This window comes from Mercenaria mercenaria, chromosome 10 (assembly GCF_021730395.1).
Source record: "Mercenaria mercenaria strain notata chromosome 10, MADL_Memer_1, whole genome shotgun sequence".
Lineage (NCBI taxonomy): Eukaryota > Metazoa > Mollusca > Bivalvia > Venerida > Veneridae > Mercenaria > Mercenaria mercenaria.
In genome coordinates, this window is record NC_069370.1 from 1,154,461 (window position 1) to 1,177,832 (window position 23,372).

At 35.3% G+C, this 23,372-nt stretch overlaps 1 protein-coding gene across 1 annotated transcript; it reads right to left on the reverse strand.

The window, feature by feature from the left end:
- Positions 1–1,599: 1,599 nt before the first annotated feature.
- LOC123559935 (uncharacterized) lies at positions 1,600–21,886 on the reverse strand. Its single transcript, XM_053516652.1, has 14 exons — positions 21,701–21,886; positions 17,001–17,264; positions 15,800–15,941; positions 14,562–15,353; positions 14,059–14,172; positions 13,112–13,224; positions 11,925–12,109; positions 10,692–10,793; positions 8,314–8,445; positions 7,940–8,063; positions 6,856–7,134; positions 6,155–6,382; positions 3,904–4,153; positions 1,600–1,745 (listed from the first exon to the last, which is right to left on the reverse strand). The coding sequence occupies exons 1-14, from the start codon at positions 21,770–21,772 to the stop codon at positions 1,600–1,602; spliced, it is 2,943 nt and encodes a 980-aa protein (XP_053372627.1). The 5' UTR covers positions 21,773–21,886.
- Between the last annotated feature and the right edge of the window lie 1,486 nt (positions 21,887–23,372).

Here is a 23,372-nt window from a genome sequence, read left to right on the forward strand (position 1 = left end):
GCACAACAGGGGAAGTGCAAAACTATATATCTAGGGATAGGTTAGTATTAGCATATAAATGCATTCTTTAACCTTTAGCCTGTTGTCAGCAAGTGTTCTGCCTTTGCGACCAGTGCAGACCAAGATCAGCCATGCAGGCTGATCATGGTCTCCACTGTTTGCTATTCGTCAGTTAACTTTTCATTGAATACTTCAAATAATAAATGATATTGCCCAAACTGAATATTTTGTGAGAATAACTTTTAAAATGGAAGTATTCTAGTCAGTAGCAGCTGGATCACAACTGCTTACAATCAAAATTCAATTGCTGGTTTAACTGGTATTTCAACCAATGTTAAGTGCTGGGTGATTTTCATTTACTGTGAAAACATTTGAATTCGCTGGCATGAAATTCCTCGCAAACGGCAAAAGACAAGTTTTTCGCAGACTTAAATAACTAATATGGCAGTCCAACTAATAATTGTTGTAAAACAACACTATGGTTACAAAAGTGTGAACAAATAGTTCTGCAAAATACCGTTAAGCAAAAATTTGTCCTAGGTGAACAAAATGATTTCACGGTACCTTTAACATATCAATGAACAAGAGCACCGCCTTGCGGGTGCTGACGCTCATCTGATTTTTTTTGTGTAATAGAAATATTGTCCTACCCATGATTTTCTAAGTCTAAAAAGGGCCATCATTCTTGCAAAAAGCAGGATAGAGTTATGTTTCTTGATGTACAGTGTCCACTTATGATGGTGAAAAACTGTTGCAAGTTTTAAAGCAATAGCTTTGATAGTTTATGAGAAAAGTTGACTTAAACATAATACTCAACCAAGAAAATGATTTTCTAAGTCCAAAAGCGGCAATAATTATTGCAAAAAGCAGGATGGAGTTATGTTGCTTGCTGTACAGGGTCAGCTTATGATGGTGAACAAGTGTTGCAAGTTTCAAAGCAATAGCTTTGATAGTTTAAGAGAAAAAGTTGACCTAAACATAAAACTTAACCAAGAAATCTGATATTTTCTAAGTCCAAAAGGGGCCATAAATCTTGCAAAAAGCAGGACGGAGTTATGTTTCTTGCTATACAGGGTCAACTTATGATGGTGAACAAGTGTTGCAAGTTTTAAAGCAATAGCTTTGATAGTTTAGAATAAAAGCTGACCTAAACATAAAACTTAACCAAGAAAACTGATTTTCTAAGTCCAAAAGGGGCAATAAATCTTGCAAAAAGCAAGATGGAGTTATGTTTCTTGATGTACAGGGTCTGCTTATGATGGTGAACAAGTATTCCAAGTTTCAAAGCAATAGCTTTGATAGTTTAGGAGAAAAGTTGACCTAAACATAAAACTTAACCAAGAAATCTGATATTTTCTAAGTACAAAAGGGGCCATAAATCTTGCAAAAAGCAAGATGGAGTTATGTTTCTTGCTATACAGGGTCAGCTTATGATGGTGAACAAGTATTCCAAGTTTCAAAGCAATAGCTTTGATAGTTTAGGAGAAAAGCTGACCTAAACATAAAACTTAACCAGGCAACGCCGACGCCGACAACCGCTCAAGTGATGACAATAACTCATGATTTTTTTTCAAAAAATCAGATGAGCTAATAAGATACTCACCATCTAGGAAGACCTTGACCTTGTGATATATTGAGTCCAGCTTTGAGGTAACAAAGAGCTTCTCGAGGTAGACCAATAAATCTACATAACTGACACAGATGCAGCAGGGATGACAGGATTTCATTCAGTATTAACCACTTATCTGAAAGGTGAAATTTTAACATCAGCTATACTTTTAAAACTAGTAAATACTAACAGGACGGCCAGCAACCACACTTACAGTGCTTTAGGGTATAGCGGATAGCTTACTAATTTTTCCTGCATTCCAATTCAAAGAAATGAAAACAGTAATTTTTTTATCAGTATATCAGGCAGAAAACATCTATTCTTCTTAAAACATTCAGCATTTCATAGAAATGCATGTGCTTTTTCTCTCCTAGCCATTGTTTACATATGAGCTGATTTAGGGTGTACAGGATAGTTTTGGTCATTTTTTCCATTATTAGTTTAAAATCCACATCTTAACAAACTTTCCAAGATTTCTTTACTATAAATCAGAATAATAATGTATTCTCTTTTCAGAAACATTCAGCTTTTTAAATTTCTATCAAATACTTTTCATTCACTGACGTTTTTTACATATACACTGATTTAGTCTATAGGGGACAACTTTATTTTACATTTGATGACACATGAAAAATAACGCAACAAGCAAATATTTAAAATGTATGTCAGAATATCTGTTTGCATGCCAGTAAAAGAATGATATGAAAATTTATACAATAATTCAAGTCTAAATATAAAATTTATCAATCTATCCTCTATACCCTAAAGCACTGTACTGCAGTCTTACTGTCATATGTTACTTGTTGACAATGCATGACAAACTAAACTTTCACATCACCTTTTGGTTGGGGTGCCGGTGGGGTGGGGTGAGGCTAAGGATACTACAAAACATCATAAAATCCAAAATAAAACTAGATGTGTGTCTATAGGACACAGGTGCCCCCAACTCCTATCACTGTATATGATTTCATAACTCTAGGAGAAATATTTTTTAATTTGTGTGCAACACAAACTTTTAAGAACTTCATGTGTATTTTTCACTCAGTGAAGGACCATAACTCTGGTCTAGCTGTATGAAATCCCAAAAAGAACACCAGGTGCATAACTTCACATGCTATAAAACAATCCTCTTATGTTTTACCACTCTAGGTTAAGTATTTATTGAAATACATGGGGCACAAACTTTTTATTTTTTGACTAAGTCAAGGGCATTAACTCTGGTTTTGCAGTGACATAAAAACAAAACTCAGGTGCATAAATTCACATGCTGGATAATACTCCTACATGGTTTCATGACTCTTAGGTGAACTATTTTATAAGATCTATGCAACACAAACTTTCAAGCACTTTATAAGTATTTTTTTCTAAGTAAAGGACCATAACTCTAGTCTGGTTGAGGAAAATCTCAAATAAAACAACAGGTGCACAATCCACATGCTATATGACAATCCCATGAAGTTTTATGACTCTTAAATCGGAATACTTTTTGTGATACATGCGACACAAACTTGTATCCAATTTAAACATACTTTTGATAATCAAGGACGATAACTCTGGTCTAACTTAAAGAAATCTAAAACGTAGTCCCAGGTGCACAGTTTCACATGCTGCATAATATTCCTATGATGTTTCATGACCCTAGGTGAAACACTTTTTGAGATATGTGCAACACAACTTTTATGCCTTTTTATGCATATTTTTGACAAAGAAATGGGCCACAACTTTGGCCTGGCTAAGTGCTATCTCTAACAAAACCCTAGGTGCACAACTTCACATGATGAATAATATTCTTGTAATGTTTCATATTACTTTGTCAAATTCTTTTTGAGATACATGTGACACAAACTTAGGCCTTTTTTATGCATACTCTTGTCTAAGTCAAGGGCCATAACTCATGTCCGGCTGTGTGAGATCAAATTCATACCCCTGGTGCACAACTTCCTGTGCTGAATAACAATCCTTTGAGGTTTGACAACTCTGGGTCAAATACTTTTTTGAGATATGAATGATACAAAATTGGACAGACAGACGGACTGATAGACAAGGGCAACACAACTCGTTCCCACCCCTAACCCCCGCCAAGAAAAGACTACCCAAGGTACACATTTTCACATGCTTAATAATATTTCTATAAATTTTCATGACTCTAGGTCAAAGACTTCTTGAGATATATGTCTGTGGGTGGAATGGAACACAAAAATCATATTAAAATCAAAGTAAATACATGAAGGAAAGGTAAGACACCAGAATCACAAAAAGTAATTAGTTATATAACATAATCACATAAAACCTACCTGAATTTTTTTCAAAAGACTTATTCTGGGTGAGGAAGTTTACAACTGTCACATGACACTGTACCGCCTCAAATGCTAGATAAAGCAGATACTGATTGGTTGAATTAATCATGTGATCACCACCAGGCAGACATAGAGCCATTGATAGCAGACGTTTAGCTGTTCCTTGCATTAGGTAAATCTTCTGAGTTTTTCCAAGAAATTCCTTACTATCTAACACAGACTGTAAAATCTCCAGTCCCTTGTCTCTCTGCAAAATGTATCAAATAGTTACTATATCCGTCCATAGTATTACTCGACTTACAGGCAGATTTTTTATCTCATAATTTCATTTCTATTAGGGATGGGAACGAATATTCGAATATTCGAAAACCGGACGAATATTTGAATATGAAAATAAAATTCGAATATTCGTAAATTATTGTATATTTTTTTTTCAAAATAATTATCATTGATTTTGGGCAGTATGAGCATGCTAATTCTACAGAATAAAACCATGTCATGTTTGTTTATCGCGTATCAAAAGATGCCCAATTAACAAGAAAATGGCAATGCATAATTGGCAGGGGACATCGTTACGGATTAACAGTTTGCAACAGGCGTCAATGTGTCAGATGCATGTCAAAAGATGTCCAATTAACAAGAAAATTGCAATGCATAATTACCTGGGGTCATCGCTACGGATTAACAGTTTGTATTAGGCGTAAATGTGATATCTTTTTATCTTTTGTTCATTTTTATTGGCGCCTGTTTTATGTAACAAGTTTTAGAATTTTTTTTTTCGAAAACAACACCAAACTTGTAGATATTGTCGATCTTTTCACAATATTTTGTACGACGTTTTTGACCATCCGCAGAATCGCAATTGGCCGTATTCTAATTAAATTTTGTAGTACTTTATATTAAAATCAAGAAATAACATATGATTGGTGCATAAGTTCATGTTGAAGGAGGTTTAAGTCTGCCTTATTTGCTTTTTATACCACGATTAAAAATTTTCAAAATGGCAGCTGTAATACAACAGCGCGTCACGTGTTTAACTGGGACAACCTGCTATTTTTAGATAAAATTGCGATGGTCTAAATTATAATAGTTTTGATTTTTTGTATCATTTTGAAGCTAAAACACTGAATTAGTTAAATATGTTCATGATTATACTGACAGAATCGTGAAATAAAACGCTAGGATCCGCAGGTTTTGCTAGCCTAGGGTAGGACCGGGTAACCTGAATCAAACATTTTTTGGCCTTTTTACGTACGATGATCCACGCTTTAAACAAATGAATACGTTGTGTATATGCCAATCACTTAATAAGTATGTAAAGCTTCCATTAAAATAAACCGAATATTCGAATATTGATTTCAGTATTCGTTCCCATCCCTAATTTCTACGCTTTATCATTATTTTTGTACTAAATTTCTAAAATGGAATGGCATATCATTCAATTTGGGCAGTACCATTTACTATTTGAAGGGGTGTTCACTGAAAACTTACTGACTGAATAGCGAACAGTGGTCGCAAAGGCAGAATCACTTGCTGAAAGCAGGCTAAAGGTTAAATATGGTAGTGTTCTGCATGAAATAGAATATTCTTTAAAAGTATATAATATCTAACGATGAAGAAATTATTTAACTGCAAGCCACTAAAAATGCTAACCTGAGGTAAGATATCAAGAATATAGTTTCTTGTAGCATCTGAAGTCGTTTTCAGCAACATTTCATATAATGAATAATAGAAAACTAGAACAAGATCCTTTGCAACCAAGTTAAGTAACAGCAGACTTGGTTTGACCGAGTCTCCTCATGAGAGACAATGAAATATGTAACACCCCACGTATCAGCTTCAACAGAATTTCATTATAGTAAAATTGAATGTATTCCATGATCTCAAAAAGCCAGAACATATCACAATACTGAATCCATATATGTCATAAGTTAACCTTTGACCTCTAAGTGTGACCTTGACCTTGAAGCTAGGGGTCTGGGTCTTACACATGACATGTTGTCTTATTATGGTGAACATTTATGCCAAGTTATTTCAAAATCCCTTTATGAATGGCAGCCCAGACAAGATTTACATGGACGGATGCCCACACAAACACACGGATGGACAGTGCAATTTTAATGTGTCCACCTTTAGGGGCATAAAAATTCAATCAATACATGTACATGCAGGAACAACAATGTATACAGGAACCATGATACAGACAGGAACAATGATGTACAACTTGAATTATAATGTAGAAACAAACCTTTCCAATGAACATGTAGAGCTCTGACATGAGCAGTGACATACTAGTTGGCCTCGTTTGTTTCTTGTTATCTCCTGTGCCGTCAATCACAGACTCCGCCTCCTTGTACCGGCCTAGCAACATGAGGGACCGCGTCACCTGGAGCGAGAGATCTAAGGCCCTCTTTGAGTCTTTAAGGTTTGGTAACTGGTCCTTTACTACTTGTAGGGCCCTTAAAGCCAGCTGAGGCTAAAAATAAACATTATAACATGATTGAAATGCATCATACTTCATTTCTTTGCATCAGCAATCCCTCTTCTTTTATTTATAAAATAAATGAGCTGTTACAGGACAATTAGAAATGTTTTCCAGATCTGTTTATATATATATACATATCAAATAAAATATTTAATTTATATAATTTCTTTTTTGTTTGGTATAATTTCTCAATTTTGGTCATGTGGCAACTTTTCCAGGTGCCACTTCCGGCACTACTTCATCACAGGCGGGCACCTTGGTAGAACCACTGACCTTTTGTAGGAAGCTGGATGGCTTCCTCACATCTTCAAATGAAGAATTCTACACCCCAAGTGAGGTTTCGAACCCACATCTGTGACGGGCAAGCGATTCACTCAACCACGAAAGCCCCAGGACGAAGACAAAGTAATATTAAAGTAACAAAATGAAAGTTTTGTTGATCACAGGTGCAAATAATGACCTACCTGTTTCATTGCTATGAGCCTAGTACCACACATAATCAGGTTATCTATATGATGTTCTAGTCCAAACAAGTTCTCTTTAGATATAGTTGTTTCCTTTGACACTTTTTCTCCACCTTTGGAGGATTTCTGACTCTTGTGTGCCAGACTTTTCTCCCACAATTCGATTGCTCGTACGAGGAAAGGGAGATTATCCTGCTCTTGTTGGAGAGTAAACCTCGAGTTTGCCGAGAGATCTCCGGTCCCGAAGTATAAGAGTTCTCCATTCTCGTTTTTCATGAACTGTAAGAGGACGAATAAATTATTTGCAAAATTACAACTGAAATATAAATACTTTGCCCAGAGCACCTGCTCAACTCTGTACATATATATGACTTTTAACAGCCTGATTCTTGGGATCTGACACAGAAGTGTCTATGATAAATTGGGAGAAATGCTTCCATTCTTATGTGATCAAGAATGTGGTTCAAAAGCATGAAAGTCCTGTGATATTTTGGAAAAGATGGCAGGTGTGGTCAAGCTATTGATGGTAGAGGAAGACCCAAGGTGCCTCTCCAGGCATTATCTGCATACCAAAGTGGAATCATCGAGCTTCTGTAAGCCATCTTGATCTTGTGTGTGTCAAGTTACATGAAGTCAGTGACTTTAACAATCAGGCCAGAGACATCCCTTAGGCTAAATGAATGCCACTGCATAACTTAAATACTTTGGAAAAACCTTGCTCAGCCTAATTAACCCTTAGCCTGCTCGCGGCAAGTGATTCTGCCTTTGCAACCAGTGCAGACCAAGATCAGCCTGCACATCCGTGCAGTCTGATCATGGTCTGCACTGTTCGCTATTCAGTCAGTAAATTTTCAGTGAACACCCCTTCGAATATTTAATACTATCGCCCAAATTGAATGATGGACCAGTCCATTTCAGAAATTTAGCAGGGTAAAAGTTAAACGAACATATAATATGACCAATTCTAACAATGTTTTCCCTTATGATGTTAAATTACGTTTTTTAAATTAGTGTTTTGATATCAAAGGGTGAGTCTGATGGCAAAAAAGGTACTGCCTATGTACTTATAATTCAACAACTATACCTCTATTGCTTCTTCGTGTAAGAGGGCGTATTTAGTGTAGTTAGCCAATGCAAGTATTCTCTCGGAGCTTGTGCCATTCTTGTCCAGTGCAATTATAGCTTTATTTAACATCTCACCAGCCGACCTGAAAGAAATGAATCCTGATTACAACTAAACAGACAAGTGTTAGGTCCCACTTAACAAACCAAAAAAGCAAATAAGTAACATTTTAATTTTATTCACAACACAAATTACTCAAAAACTAGTAAAGATTCAGTAAGGTTGCTAAGAACACGAATTTTGACAACAGTAAAGCTTTGACTGTATAAGGAGCTGAAAGCAAAATTTTACACATAGACATAACAGAAAAGATGCACACATTAAAAATGTCTTACATGTTTTTGTATGTGCCACCAGTTATACACATGGTAGTTGCAAGGGCGACCATAGCCTCGGCTTTCTGTGCAGGTGTCTGGGTAGTTTCCAACAACTCACAAAATATGTGGTATTCTGTATCATACCGTCTCCTGTACAATAACAAGAGGACCATGATGGTCCTGAATCGCTCACCTGTCCCCACATGACCCAGTTTTAAACCGAGTATGATGTCGTTTTTTTCTATTATTTGATATTGTGACCTAGTTTTTGAGCTCATGTGACCCAGTGTTGAATCTGATCTAGATATCATCAAGATAAAAATTCTAACCAATTTTCATGAAGATCCACTGAAAAATATGGCCTCTAGAGAGGTCACAAGATTTTTTATTATTTGACCTACTGACTTAGTTATTGAAGGCACGTGACCCAGTTTCGAACAAGACCTAGATATCATCAAGGTGAACATTCTGACCAATTTTCATGAAGATCCATTCAAAAGTATGGCCTCTAGAGAGGTCACAAGGTTTTTCTATTTTTAGACCTACTGACCTAGTTTTTGACCGCAGTTGACCCAGTTTCAAACCTGACCTAGATATCATCAAGATGAACATTCAAACCAATTTTCATATAGTTCCCATGAAAAATATGGCCTCTAGAGAGGTCACAAGGCTTTTTAGTTATTTGACCTACTGACCTAGTTATTAAAAACACGTGACCAAGTTTCAAACAAGACCTAGATATCATCAAGGTGAACATTCTGACTTATTTTCATGAAGATCCGTTGAAAAGTATGGCCTCTAGAGAGGTCACAAGGTTTTTCTATTTTTAGACCTACTGACCTAGTTTTTGACCACAGTTGAACAAGTTTCGAACTTGACCTAGATATCATCAAGATAAAAATTCTGACCAATTTTCATACAGATCCCGTTAAAAATATGGCCTCTAGAAAGGTCACAAGGTTTTTTTGTTATCTGACCTACTGACCTAGTTATTGAAGGCACGTGACCCAGTTTCGAAACTGACCTAGATATCATCAAGGTGAACATTCTAACCAATTTTCATGAAGATCCATTCACAAGTATGGCCTCTAGAGAGGTCACAAGGTTTTTCTATTTTTAGACCTACTGACCTAGTTTTTGACCGCAGTTGACCCAGTTTCGAACTTGACCTAGATATCATCAAGATGAACATTCTGACCAACTTTCATACAGTTCCAATGAAAAATATGGCCTCTAGAGAGGTCACAAGGTTTTTTTATTATTTGACCTACTGACCTTCTTTTTGATCGCAGTTGACCCAGTTTCGAACTTGACCTAGATATCATCAAGATGAACATTCTGACCAACTTTCATACAGATCCCATGAAAAATATGGCCTCTAGAGAGGTCACAATGTTTTTTTATTATTTGACCTACTGACCTAGTTTTTGACGGCACATGACCCAGTTTCGAACTTGACCTAGATATCATCAAGATGAACATTCTGACCAACTTTCGTGAAGATCCCATGAAAAATATGGCCTCTAGAGAGGTCACAAGGTTTTTTTATTATTTGACCTACTGACCTAGTTTTTGTCCGCAGTTGACCCAGTTTCGAACTTGACCTAGATATCATCAAGATGAACATTCTGACCAACTTTCATACAGATCCCATGAAAAATATGGCCTCTAGAGAGGTCACAAGGTTTTTTTATTATTTGACCTACTGACCTAGTTTTTGATCACAGTTGACCCAGTTTCGAACTTGACCTAGATATCATCAAGATAAACACTCTGACCAACTTTCATACAGATCCCATGAAAAATATGGCCTCTAGAGAGGTCACAAGGTTTTTTTATTATTTGACCTACTGACCTAGTTTTTGATCGCAGTTGACCCAGTTTCGAACTTGACCTAGATATCATCAAGATAAACATTCTGACCAACTTTCATAAAGATCCCATGAAAAATGTGACCTCTAGAGTGGTCACAAGCAAAAGTTTACGCACGCACGGACGCACGCACGGACGCACGCACGCACGGACGACGGACGCTGCGTGATCACAAAAGCTCACATTGTCACTTTGTGACATGTGAGCTAAAAACAGAATACTAAATTATGTTTACACAGACCATCTAATGCCTGCTAGCCTTATCATACCATCTCCTTTTCAATGAGGATAATGACTATAGCTTTGATAGTTTAAGAGAAAAGCTGACCTGAACATAAAACTTCACCAGGCAACGCCGATGCCGATCAAGAGATGACAATAACTTATCATTTTTTTCTCAAAAAATCAGATGAGCTAAAAATAAATTTTAGTACAATTTTCAGGCTTTGTACTGTATTGGCAGTCACTAACCTATATCTACTATGGAACTAACCTTACAGACATTAAGCAATTACAGAACTAACCTTGAATACAATTTCCAGGCTTCGTACTCTACTATCAACAATTTTCTGCATGTCACACCCTTCAATTCCACACCGGAACTTTCAATAACAGTTTTTAATGTCCTGAAAGTAATGAAAACAAATGTCAATTTAACTTCAATCTTATTGCATGCACCAACCAATCATTTTAGCTTGTCCAGGGCAGATGATCTATGCACCCATTCATCAATTTAACTCTTGACTTTCAGCCAAGGGGAAAGATAGGAAAGCTAAGTTCCCAATCATCAATAAGATAATATAATATATTTGTATCTATAAACAAGAGCACTGCCTATGGGTGCCTTCGCTCGTCTGCAAGTGCTGGACAATACGTAAGAAAATAGTTATACTTCAGATACAAAAAGGACCATAATTTTGACAAAATGTAGATCAGAGTTTTGGTTCTTAGCCTATATAGTCACCTAACGATGATAAACAAGTGTGCAAAGGTTCAAAGCTGTATCTGTTATTGCTTTTGAGAAAAGGTGGACCTAAACAAAAATATTAACCAAGAAACTCAAATTTTCTAAGTACAAAACGGGCCATAATTCTTACAAAATGCAGGTCAGATTTATCGTTCTTGGCCTACACAGTTTGATGATAAAAGAGTGTGCAAAGTTTCAAAGCTGTATCTCTTATACAGAAAAGATGAGAAAAGATGGACCTAAACAAAAAATTTAACCAAAAAGCTTTTCTAAGTACAAAAATGGCCATAATTTTGACAAAATGCATATCAAAGTAATAGTTCTTGGCCTACATAGTCCCCTAATGATGATAAACAAGTGTGCAAAGTTGCAAAGCTGTAGCTCTTACAGCGTTTGAGAAAAGGTGGACCTAAACAAAAATGTTAACCAACGCCGACGATCAAGTGATGAAAATACCTCGTAGATTCTTTTCAAAAATCAGCCGAGCTAAAAATGAGGTTTACATCAAATTAAATGCATACTCTGTTTAAGAGAAATTTAAATGTTTAATAATTAAAACGTTAAGAGGCTACATGTATTTGACATCAGCTGTTGCGTTTACTCCTTACCTGAGTGTACATATGCTGTAATTTTGTGCTCACTGAATTTGCAAATATGTTTGCATGGGTCTGAGACCTTGGAGCAAATATAAAACTCTATTCTGTTCTAGAAACAATTCTTAAAGATTCAAATGAACCTGAAAGAAAACATCATCACATATCAGATCCAAACAGATCAGGAATCCACTTACAAAGACTGGAATATTTCATCTTTAGAGCTTGCATCTTTCTTCAACCTGGTCCAGATAATGGCTACTGGTAGTATATCACCTTCTACTGCAGTGAAGGCCTTTACTACAGCCTGTGTAGCCTCAGTCCATTTCTCCTGCTCTATGTAACAATCTACCAACTTCTCAAACATCTTTATCAACTGTGGCTGAAAATAGATTGTTTTGTTAGGGTTAATGTTAAATTCAGTGTTACACTGTTATGAATGAACCTGAACAGTGTTTTCTCATCAGTGCTAACTATTATTACTAGTAACTGATCCTTTTCTGGTGAATTTTTAGGGCCAAAGCCGAAATTCTACCACATTTCCCTCTATTTTTGACAAAAGTTCCCTACATTCAGCTGAGAGATTAAACACTTAGAGTGGTACTTCTGAGATTTTCTTACTTAGCCAACTTGACAGACTCAAAAACATTCACAATAGACACTTTCAAAAATGTCTAAGTCAAACATGGGCCAAAAGTTATAGTCAGTTAAGAGTCAACTAAATAACTAACTCATTTTATCATAGTTTATTACAATAGTTTAACTTGGTATCTCGCATGTTATCGTAAAGGGAAAATCAACTGGACTGATTCCCTATTAAAATCCATTTATCATCCTGATTGATGCATGCAAGAGTAATGAGGACATATATCTTACCTCCAGTGTGACCTGGATTTTGCAACTAGGTGCTTGCATATTATGCATCATCAGTTCATGTAAACCATAAGAGAAAATTTCCAAAAAATATAGTCTGTAAAGCGGACACAGCAACTGGAAGCTGAACTTCAGCACATGTGAGAGAGCATTTATATTTGTGTACAGTCAAACATTTTACTGAAATCAGATGGTAGTCCCTTCACTTCTCTTTACACTACAGTGTATATGAGCCGTGCCATGAGAAAACCAACATAGTGGCTTTGCGACCAGCATGGATCCAGACCAGCCTGCGCATCCGCGCAGTCTGGTCAGGATCCATGCTGTTCGCTAACAGTTTCTCTAATTACAATAGGCTTTGAAAGCGAACAGCATGGATCCTGACCAGACTGCGCGGATGCGCAGGCTGGTCTGGATCCATGCTGGTCGCAAACCCACTATGTTGGTTTTCTCATGGCACGGCTCATATGTCACTTTTTGCTACAGAAGATGGAACATGTAAATATTTTACCTGAGGTTGTTGACATTTGTGTAGCTGATTCACAACAACTGTGTACAGTGAGGCTGCCATGTCATAGTGTCCTGCATGCATACATAGTACACCAATCAAGTTACATATATAACCTGAAACATACATAGTACACCAATCAAGTTACATAATTATATAACCTGAAACACTGAAACATACATACTGCACCAATCAAGTTACATATACAACCTGAAACATATATAGTAAATCAATCAAGTTACATATATAAACTGAAACATTGAAACATACATACTGCCTCCATGGCCGAGTGATTAAGGTGGTTAAGGTCGGTGACTTCAAATCACTTGCCCCTCATCAATGTGGGTTCGAGCCTCACTCGGGGCGTTGAATTCTTCATGTGAGGAAGCCATCCAGCCGGCTTACGGAAGGTCAGTGGTTCTACCCAGGTGCCAGCTCGTGATGAAATAATGCACGGAGCGGCACCTGGGGTCTTTCTCAACCATTAAAGCTGGAAAGTTGCCATATGACCTATCATGTCGGTGCGACGTTAAATCCACCAAAAAAAAAAAAATACATACTGCACCAATCAAGTTACATATATAACCTGAAACATACATAGTACACCAACCATGATACATATATAACCTGAAACATTGAAACATACATAGTACTCCAACAAGTAACATATATAACCTGAAACATACATACTGCACCAATCAAGTTACATATATAACCTGAAACATACGTAGTACACCAACAACGTTACATATATAACCTGAAACATTGAAACATACATAGTATACCAATCAAGTTACATATATAATATATATTAACCTGAATCACTGAAATACACGTAAAACAAAGTTAAGTTACATATGACATAGTGGTACCAGAAGTGATGCCAACATACTAGTCAGCAGAAAATAGACACGCTGAGCCCAGTTATTTAGCTCTAGAAAAATCCCTACCTATATTATATCTATGTGAACTTAGGGTGTTTTCTGGAATCTGACTGTGGTTGGCTTCTATGTACTGCTGGAACTTTTCAGACACATCAGTACATTCTTGAAACACCTCTAAACCTGAAAAATAGAACAAATATAACAAGAGCCAGTAAGACCATGTGCTCAAATATTCGACAACTTCTAAGTCAAACAAGGGCAATAACTTGGCAAGACTTACACAGGTTTTATTGTTTCGCAAAAAGCTGTGGCTCAGAGAAAAAAAAAATACCCACTTTTATCCCTGTTGTTACAGCTTCTTACAAATTAAAAATTTATTATAGTAATTACTTGCACACAAAACTTTGACCTTAGTTTCTAACTCAAAAGAACCATAATTTCATGTAATTTTTACAAAGAGTTACCTAACTTGGTTATGTAAGTATGTTTAATGAGGATGTTATACGTGAATTTTCAATCAAAGTATATCCCATTTATATTAAAAAAATTTTTTTTATAAAATATAATACCTGTATCATCATCCAACAGTTTGTGCAGTAACTGTAGTTGTTTAAAGTACGACTGTAGACATGCAGATACACAATTCACCTTCTCTGTGGCTAGTTCTTTCTCTTTTTTATTGTCACTCGTCTTCCCCGACTTGGGGCTTTCTAGCGGCAGTTTCTGGCACATTGTTTGCACAAGTTTACAACTCACGGATAACTCTTTCACTAAACTTGTTTCTAAACTGACAAGTACCTTCGAACTGAAAGACTGAGTAAAGCACGCGAGAGCCGCAATCAACGGCTTTAAAGTTTCCCTTGGTTCAGATTCTATGCACTGTTTAATAAAATTGTTTGTCTCTCTTAACTTCACACTGCTAATATTTGGCTTTTGTGAATTTTTGAAAGCCTCCAAACAGTCCGCAGTGTATGAATACACATCTTTTACACTTATAATTAATGGACATTTTTCATTCATGACTTCAATTATATCTCTAGCTTTTGAATAATCTGATATTTTAAGTAAATACTCGACTAACAGAACATGTATTTGAAGGAGAAACAGTCTACAAGCTGATTTATCTTCATCAGTTTCTAGTGTGTTCTGTAACCTTTTTAATCTATCAAACACACACTGAAAGATGCTATAAAATGTGTCTATTGTGCCCTTGTCAATCCATTCCCTCTTGAACTGTGTGTAATGTGAGATTGTGTACTGGAATAGGGGTAAATTTTTGTTGTTGTTCAATGGTACGCAGCATACAAACAGTAGAGACATCTTCCGGAACATGAGAACATCTTTCAAGCCTTGAGAGGAACCTAGAAACATAATTATGAATTAAAGTTATTAATGTTATTCAAATTGGAGCAAATTATTCTAAACAGCAATAACAGACAACAGTTGCATAATGACTTTGAAAGTAATATCACACCCTTTTACATAACACAAGTTTACATACAAAATCGATCAAAATGTAAGAAAAAGTTTTTTGAGATTCATAGATTTCTAATTATATTTGAATAAGCAGGTACCTACATATTTCAGTATTTGCAAAGTAATTTTGTACTGTACAAAACTTGTGACTTCAAAGGAGCAAAACACTTGAGACGTTTTTGAAATAAAGTACAGAATTCACACACTGCACTGGACTTTACAAACATTTAACAACAGTTCTTAACTGTTACACGTTCTTTATATTTTTCATCTGAATTTTAAACTTGTAGTGATTGCTGGAATTATACAGCAGTGTCTGTAAGAAATGTACCTTTTTCCAGGGCTTTGGCAGAGGTGTTCCAAAGAAAGCTGTGGAATGCACCAAGTATGGTGTGGGAAGTTTTTGGACATCCAGCAGCATCCAGCATCTCATACACCATCTCTGATACTGTTATAATGTACTTAGCATAGACCTGTAATACAAAAATATATGAAAGTAAAACCAACAAGAGCTGTCAGTGGACAGCGCGCTCGACTATTCTCAGTCAGTGCTTGATAGTATAATATAAGCAATGAGTAACACTTTAACATTACAATAAGCATATTCTATGTCGAAAAGGGGCCATCATTCAGTCAAAATGCTTGATAGAGTTGCCTCTTCCTGTTTACAGACTGGGGTCATGATGGTAAACAAGTATGCAAAATATCAAAGCAATATCTCAATGGACTTTGAAAATATTTGGTGTGGTACGCAAACTTTAACATTTATTCTAAGTCGAAAAGGGGCCATAATTCAGTCAAAATGCTTGATAGAGTTACCTCCTCCTTTTTACAGACTGGGGTCATGATGGTAAACAAGTATGCAAAATATCAAAGCAATATCTCAATGGACTTTGAAAATATTTGGGGTGGTACACAAACTTAACATTTGTGTGACACTCACGCTAATGCTCACGATCACGCCGGGGCGAGTAGGATAGCTCCCCTATTCTTTGAATAGTCAAACTAAAAACCATATTTAGCATATGAAAGATTCATATTCAAAAAGAAGCAAATTTTCATTAATATACTATTACCATATGTGTGCTTATCTGTGCTTAAATCTTGGATAGCACTTAGCAGTCCATTGCTTTTAATAGATTTTTCAAAATATTTTACATGCAGGTATATTGAAACAAGACAAGTTTGATCTGTACAGCCTTGTCAATTATTAAGGGCTGAAAATGACATAGTCCGATGAATCAAGGTATAAATGCATTCTGTATTGTGTGCTCCAGCATTTAACACTTATCCTGCTAAATTTCTATAATGGACTTGTTCATCTCTCAATTTAGACAGTTCCGTTAACTGTTTAAAGGGGTGCTTACCAAAAAGATACTGACTGAATGGCAAACAGTGCACGATTAGATCAGACTGGTCGAAAAGGCAGAATAAATTGTGTCCAGCATGATAAGGGTTAAAGGCAGGTTTGGAGCGAATTGCTACAACACAGCATCGCAACACAAAACAAACAAAAACACGATGTAACTTACATGTACACTGTCTTGAAGGCTGCGTACAATATAGAATAATATTGAAGGCACTGTATGTGTCTTGTCCTCCTCTACACAATGTTGTAAATGTGTGTATGCTTGTCCACATACAATGGATGTCTTGAGAATCTCTTTAACCTGACCAACATCCTTCAAATTCTTCAACTTTGTCATGAATGTATGCAGACATTGTTGGATAAATCTGAAGAAGAGCTTTGCCTCCTCATGTCCCAAATGACTCTTTCCTGCAGCTTGCAGAAAAGCCTGCTCAAAAATATAAAGAAGTAAGATAAGAAAAGGTAAATAAATTAGTTGGCTATACAGTCACAAAACTGCTTGCATAGAAGCCATAGATACATAACACGAGCAAAAAATTTTTAAATGTAAAAAGATATCAATATTAAATACTTTTTAATTGTAATACCTGATTTTAACTAGGTTGCTTTGAGGATTCGTCTTATTTTATATTATTTTAAACAGAGTCAGCATGTTAGTAACACATTCTTAGTGCCATATACCTTATCAAGGCTTATGCCAGAAACAGAAATTTATGCAACTAACACACCTGTCATGTAGATAAGGACACTAATCAGTAACCATTGTCACTTGTGCAATTAAAAATATCTGGTATGACTGTAGTGTAGTCTTACAAGTTCAGCTTAATGGGATGGCTTATTTATGATCTGATATTTTATAGTAAAAACTGTTGCCATCCCCCCATGCCTTTACCAATTACTGCATTTTACTTTTAGGAAAACAAGGACATTCAAAAATCCAAAAAAGTCTAATTACTGGTCGGAGTTAGTTGCTCCAATAAAGTAAACATTAATATTCATGTAAAAACTTCAAAAAAGTTGAATATAATGCCTAATTTTAACTAAGAGACTTTAAATCTGTGAACAGGTGCAAGCAGATATCTATCTTGACACCAGTTTCAATACATTGTGGACCACTGATGACACTAAGGGTTAGGGTAGAAACCAATCTGACTAAAGTACTTGATCTTCTAAACGAAAGTCTGAGGATGACCCATTCAAAATTAATCTTTCTGTATATTTGGATTTCGGATATTGCTATATTTATTTTCGCATATCTATTTTTATTCGACCAATCAGACGACTTGTTTCAACAAGCATTTGACTGAACCATCAAAATAGTGTTGAATGTCAAAGGGTGAGAAAAATGTGTAGTCAGCCCGGGGCTCGAACCAGGGACCCCTCGCTTACATGGCGAGTGCTCTACCGACTGAGCTAACTGGCTGCCTGACACCTTAGGTGACCAAGTCTGTACCGTGGCTAAATATAGATTTTTTTAAACTTCTACTTTCCCTTTCAATATGTTGAAAGCAAGGCTCTGATTGGCTAGCGGAAGGGTAGTCAGAACGAGGCTACCAATAGCATGTCTTCAGATCCAAAGCGTAACGTTAATTGGAGATATACTTTAGTAAGATTGGGTAGAAACATATTGAATATGAAAGTTTAACAGCAATTTCTGTAGCCAACATTATTTACTCAAGCAGTAAAACGAATAAATTTAACCAGTCCAAGTCTAAAACACTAATTAATGAAAATCATAAGTTTATTACTTTAATTCTTCAGTCTCGAGAAAAACACAAGTTTGATAACAGCTTTCATTACAGCAAACAAAGTGATAATTGGTATTACTGATTTATAGATTACCTGACCCCTAGCCAGTGCCTAATCATAAATACATTTTACATATACTAGAAAGATAAGATCATCTTAATTTAGCATCAGTTATAACAAACATGTAAACATTAGCTAATACAAGCTATTTTCTGACATAACAGGGCTTTTTCAGGGGGTTTTGGGAAAAAGGCCCCTGGTCATTGTGGGAATTTTTAACGTGGTAAATTGTCAAATTTGGGAAAATATACTGAAAAATTAAGTGAGTTTTTAATTAATATATATTAATTTAAATCTTCAGTTTCAAATTTTACTGGTAGACAGTATCCCCTTGTGAAGCATATCCCAATTGGCACGATTGGATAGAATGCACTTTATTGGTCCCTGGAAGTTTACAATGTGCAAGCTTTTGATTGTCGCTGTACCCAAACTTATTCCGCATATTTATCTCAGATATTCCCAGTGAAAGCCATTAAGAATGTTTTCTGATAGCTATGCAATTTATCATTTGTTACTGTATTTACTTTGTGCATATGTTTGAGTAATGCACTCAGGTTTTATCCCTCATTCTTAGCAAGTGTGTAAATTTGCATCAACTTTTGTCATCTGCTTATAAGCAAGATCGCTGTGACGTCACGCAATAACATCTGGTGGTGGGCAAAACAATGTTCATGCTTGTAATTGTATATGCCTCTTTCTCGTAATTCCGAGCCTTCTCATTGATCCGAGCCTTTGGAAAATTTGCACTTGCAGCTATTTCCTGTTTCTAAATTTTATGTATGTTGTAAAAAATCATATGACAGATAAACAAAAGTAAAAAGAAAATAGAATTACTTGCATTAAAATAGAAATATACACAACAGAAAATTTTGGCACAAAATTTGCTTATCTAAAATCATTGGGGTAATATATAACCTTCTTACAGAAAACAGAAAGCACTTATTTTAAAACTTTCTTGTCCGCTAACACAATAATATATCTGTTCTTAATTTTAACAAAGAACTTTTTCAAAAAAGCCTTAATTTTTCAGAGCTAGTACAAATGATTGCAAGTCTCGGTTTTAACGAGAAAGAATTTGGCTGTTTCAGAGGGTTAGGGTCATGATGTGAAAGCCTAGATTATTCATTTACAAAAAACCTTAGAATTTTTCTTCATGGGGATTTTATAAGTTTAGATGTTGGAGTACCAAACTATAGCAAAAACTCTTTTGAAACTTAAATCTTCTACTGACCAGCACTGAAAAACCGGCTTAGGGGCTCGGAATAACGAGAAAAGGGCATATATCAGAAGGAGAAAATATGTAAATTTACTGATGATCTTTCTGGCAATCTTCCCCTCTATGTACGGAATGAACAAAAATAATAAAGGGAAGTAAAAAATATGTTGATTTAGAAACCTTTATAAATTTAAGACACTCTTAACAGGCTGATAACATTGCCCGATTGGGCTTATGACACAAAAAGTAGTATTTCTTGAAAAATAATGAAGCTATTTCTTTCAAACTTGGTCCATTTATTAAGCATACCATATAATGCTTAACAAGATAGAAATAACTTTGTTGCCTTCAGTTTTGTTAGAATTACTTCCCTTTTTCAGTATTTTATGATGCATAATTTTTGAAGTCCAAACAATAGATGTTTTAATGCAATGTTTAAAACAGAAAAGGTTCAGTGGCTTTCTATTGCTCCAAACTTGTGCACCAATACCTTTATTCTATGTATTTAGAGTAAATACTTTGTTTCTAGTGCAGATGTATGAGCAATGTTTTTAGAACTAACATTTCTCAATAATGTTGTAAGTGAAAGCAGAGTAAAATGTATACATTCATTTACTAGCGCAATAATTTAGAGCATTAGAAAGCCATTGAACCCTTTTTTGTTTTAAACTTAGGATTAGAACATATTTTTTTTTGGACTTCAAAAGAGTATGCGTCATAAAAATCTGAAAAGGGGAAATAATTCTACGGAAGTGTCTATCGGCATGACCGTCGTGCCGATTATTTTTCTTATTCGCACGACGGTCGTGCCGATTAGCATTCTTATTAGCACGATGGGTGTTTCGGTAGCGTTTCTATTTTTGGCGTAAGGTAAATCTTAGTTAAAAATACTAGCTGTTATAGCATCATGATTAATTCCTCAATTGCAAATAAGTCAAAGAATGCAAAGAACACATATTCTTGCATAATTAATAACAGTTAGTTAGCATACCTTTATGCCGTTATTTTACTTTTCATATTATGTTTTTAATAAAATAAATCGTGTGCAAGTGATTCAACATAATGATGGCAGGTGCATGCAAAAATTGTACTTTATGGAGATCTGATAAGTCTTTAAAAAATTGTTCCCGGTAGCATGCTAAAAAAAATAGGGTAGGTACGTCCGATTTTTTAAAATTATTTTTTAAGAGACATCAGCAAGTTGATTTCTAACATCACTGACCATGTTTAAAGCATAAAAAGTGCAGTTTTGCAACTTTTTGTTAAAGAGTTCAAAAAAAATCTCCAAGGAATAAACGGAAAACTTCAGAAAAGGTAAACTAAATTTCACATACGTATACAGTATTTTCAGTTGTATCAGTAACGAAAATAATCAACATAACTTTCAGTCATGATCATCGTGCGAATAACGAAATTATCGGCACGACCGTCGTGCAGATAGCCTCTGCCTAATTCTACCAAACCTGAAAGCAACCAAGTTATTTTTATTCTAATTTGTATTATTTGTTATGCTTAATAAATGGACCAAGTTTGAAAGAAATATCTTCATTATTTTTCAAGAAATACTGCTTTTTGTGTCGTAAGCCCGATCGGGCAATGTTACCAGCCTGCTTAAGTTAGGGGTGGTGGTCGGGGATTGAGGTGGATATAAATTTATTATAATATTATACTTCATTCTGTAGAGGGGAAGATAACTGGATATTGCCATCTAATTTAGAGCTTTTAGTGTATAAAAGAAATGTTTGACTAGTCTGGATCTTGCAAAATAAAGGCACAAATTTACTGGTAAAACCGTGTGAAGGCTCTTTTGGGTCATTTTACTAGTTTATACACTTCACCTCAGTTTTTGCACTAAATCCAACTTCAGTCGTGCCGGAAGCTTCTTTAAGTAATTGTTGTGCTGTAGCCATCGTTCTTTAAATCAAAGAGGGCTTAATTTCTTTACAAATGATTTCACATTTTCACGTTTGTTTTGAAAGGACCGCCTTTCTTCATTCTTTCCGGTGATCGTGTTTTTTGTTAATCGTGCAAATCACTCTTTGACATTTCGCGGGAAAACACGTTACTTGTGCGGCGCAGGTAAAAAGGTAAAGATAAGCGATCATATCCCTATATTTAGAACAGTTGCAACCAATTAAGGTAATATACTGGGTTCAGAAATTCAACAGGGCTAGGGAAGTGGTATATTTACAGATTTTTCAATGTATAAAGGGCTAAGTTCAGAAATGGTCAAAATCGGCCCAAAGTCAGAAATGTTTGAAAATTAAGTAAATGAAGCATTAATGTGTCTTTATTCGTTTTCTAATATTTTTATTAACATTAATCAATGTTCTTTTGTTTTTCCAAGCTGTTTATTTACCCAATAGTAATATACATTTTGACGTCGTTTCGGTGAAAGATAAACGACGTCATGACGTTGAACTTAGGGTTAGTTAACGAACGCTTATTATGACACAGTTTGTATCTAATCAGTCTTGTCGTGTATTAATAACAACCTGATTTCAGTAAAAACATTTAATGTCTTTTCAATACATGTTTACAATACATTCATATGATGTAATGATAACAAAGTGAATAAAATACAATACGATAAGAACTACGTTTAATGTTATTCACATAAGGCGGTTTTATTCAATTATTTTACTGCCTGATCATATGTATAAAAGTGTATTGTTCATTGATAAAAACCTGATAAATGCAAAAGAAATTACAGTAGGTTCATTTTAAATTGTCTATTTAAATCAGTTTATAACAAGAAACTATCGGTAAAACCAATGCATGCTACGCAAAATATCTAAAACTATTTCATATTTAACGCACAATAGCGGAATTCATTGAATGGGCACACTATTTGTTTTAGCAGTAAAACTTCCAAAAAATGTTTCTTGGAACACCAGCAGTTAGTTCTAAGAGAAAAATAATATAGTATATAATAAATGGAGTTATTACATTCTTGTTTCTATTCCCCGTTAAGTAACTATGGTAGCGACAGGTCAGTATTTCCATACACTGACGCCTGCATTTCATATCGGATGCGCGACGTATTTTTTAATTTAATGTGTGTCATTGCATAAATTCTTCTTTTAGTTCAGTATTGTCAATCATTCAGGCTACTTAACAAATTCGAAATATTTACATTATATTTATACTTGTAAATACGTATGTAATCAAAATGTTATTATCGATGGATCGATTCTTTAACGGAAGAATATTGCGTTGCTAAAATCGCGCAATATTTCTGTTGCAGAACTCGTGCATATTTCTCGTAACCTGTAACTATAGTACATTAAATTAAATGAATAAAGGATAATAACTCGAAATTGGACCGAATCCTATTATTATGGACAGAAGCTTCACTCGAAGTTTCGCTTAATTCCAGTCAGTGGTGCCGGACAAGAATTGCGAGATGAACGGAGGAAGTAGCGATATATATTTAGGATATTGAATGAACAGTATACTGATAAGTCTTTCACATGTATTACTTGTAGTTCCGGCATAAAGGACAGAGCT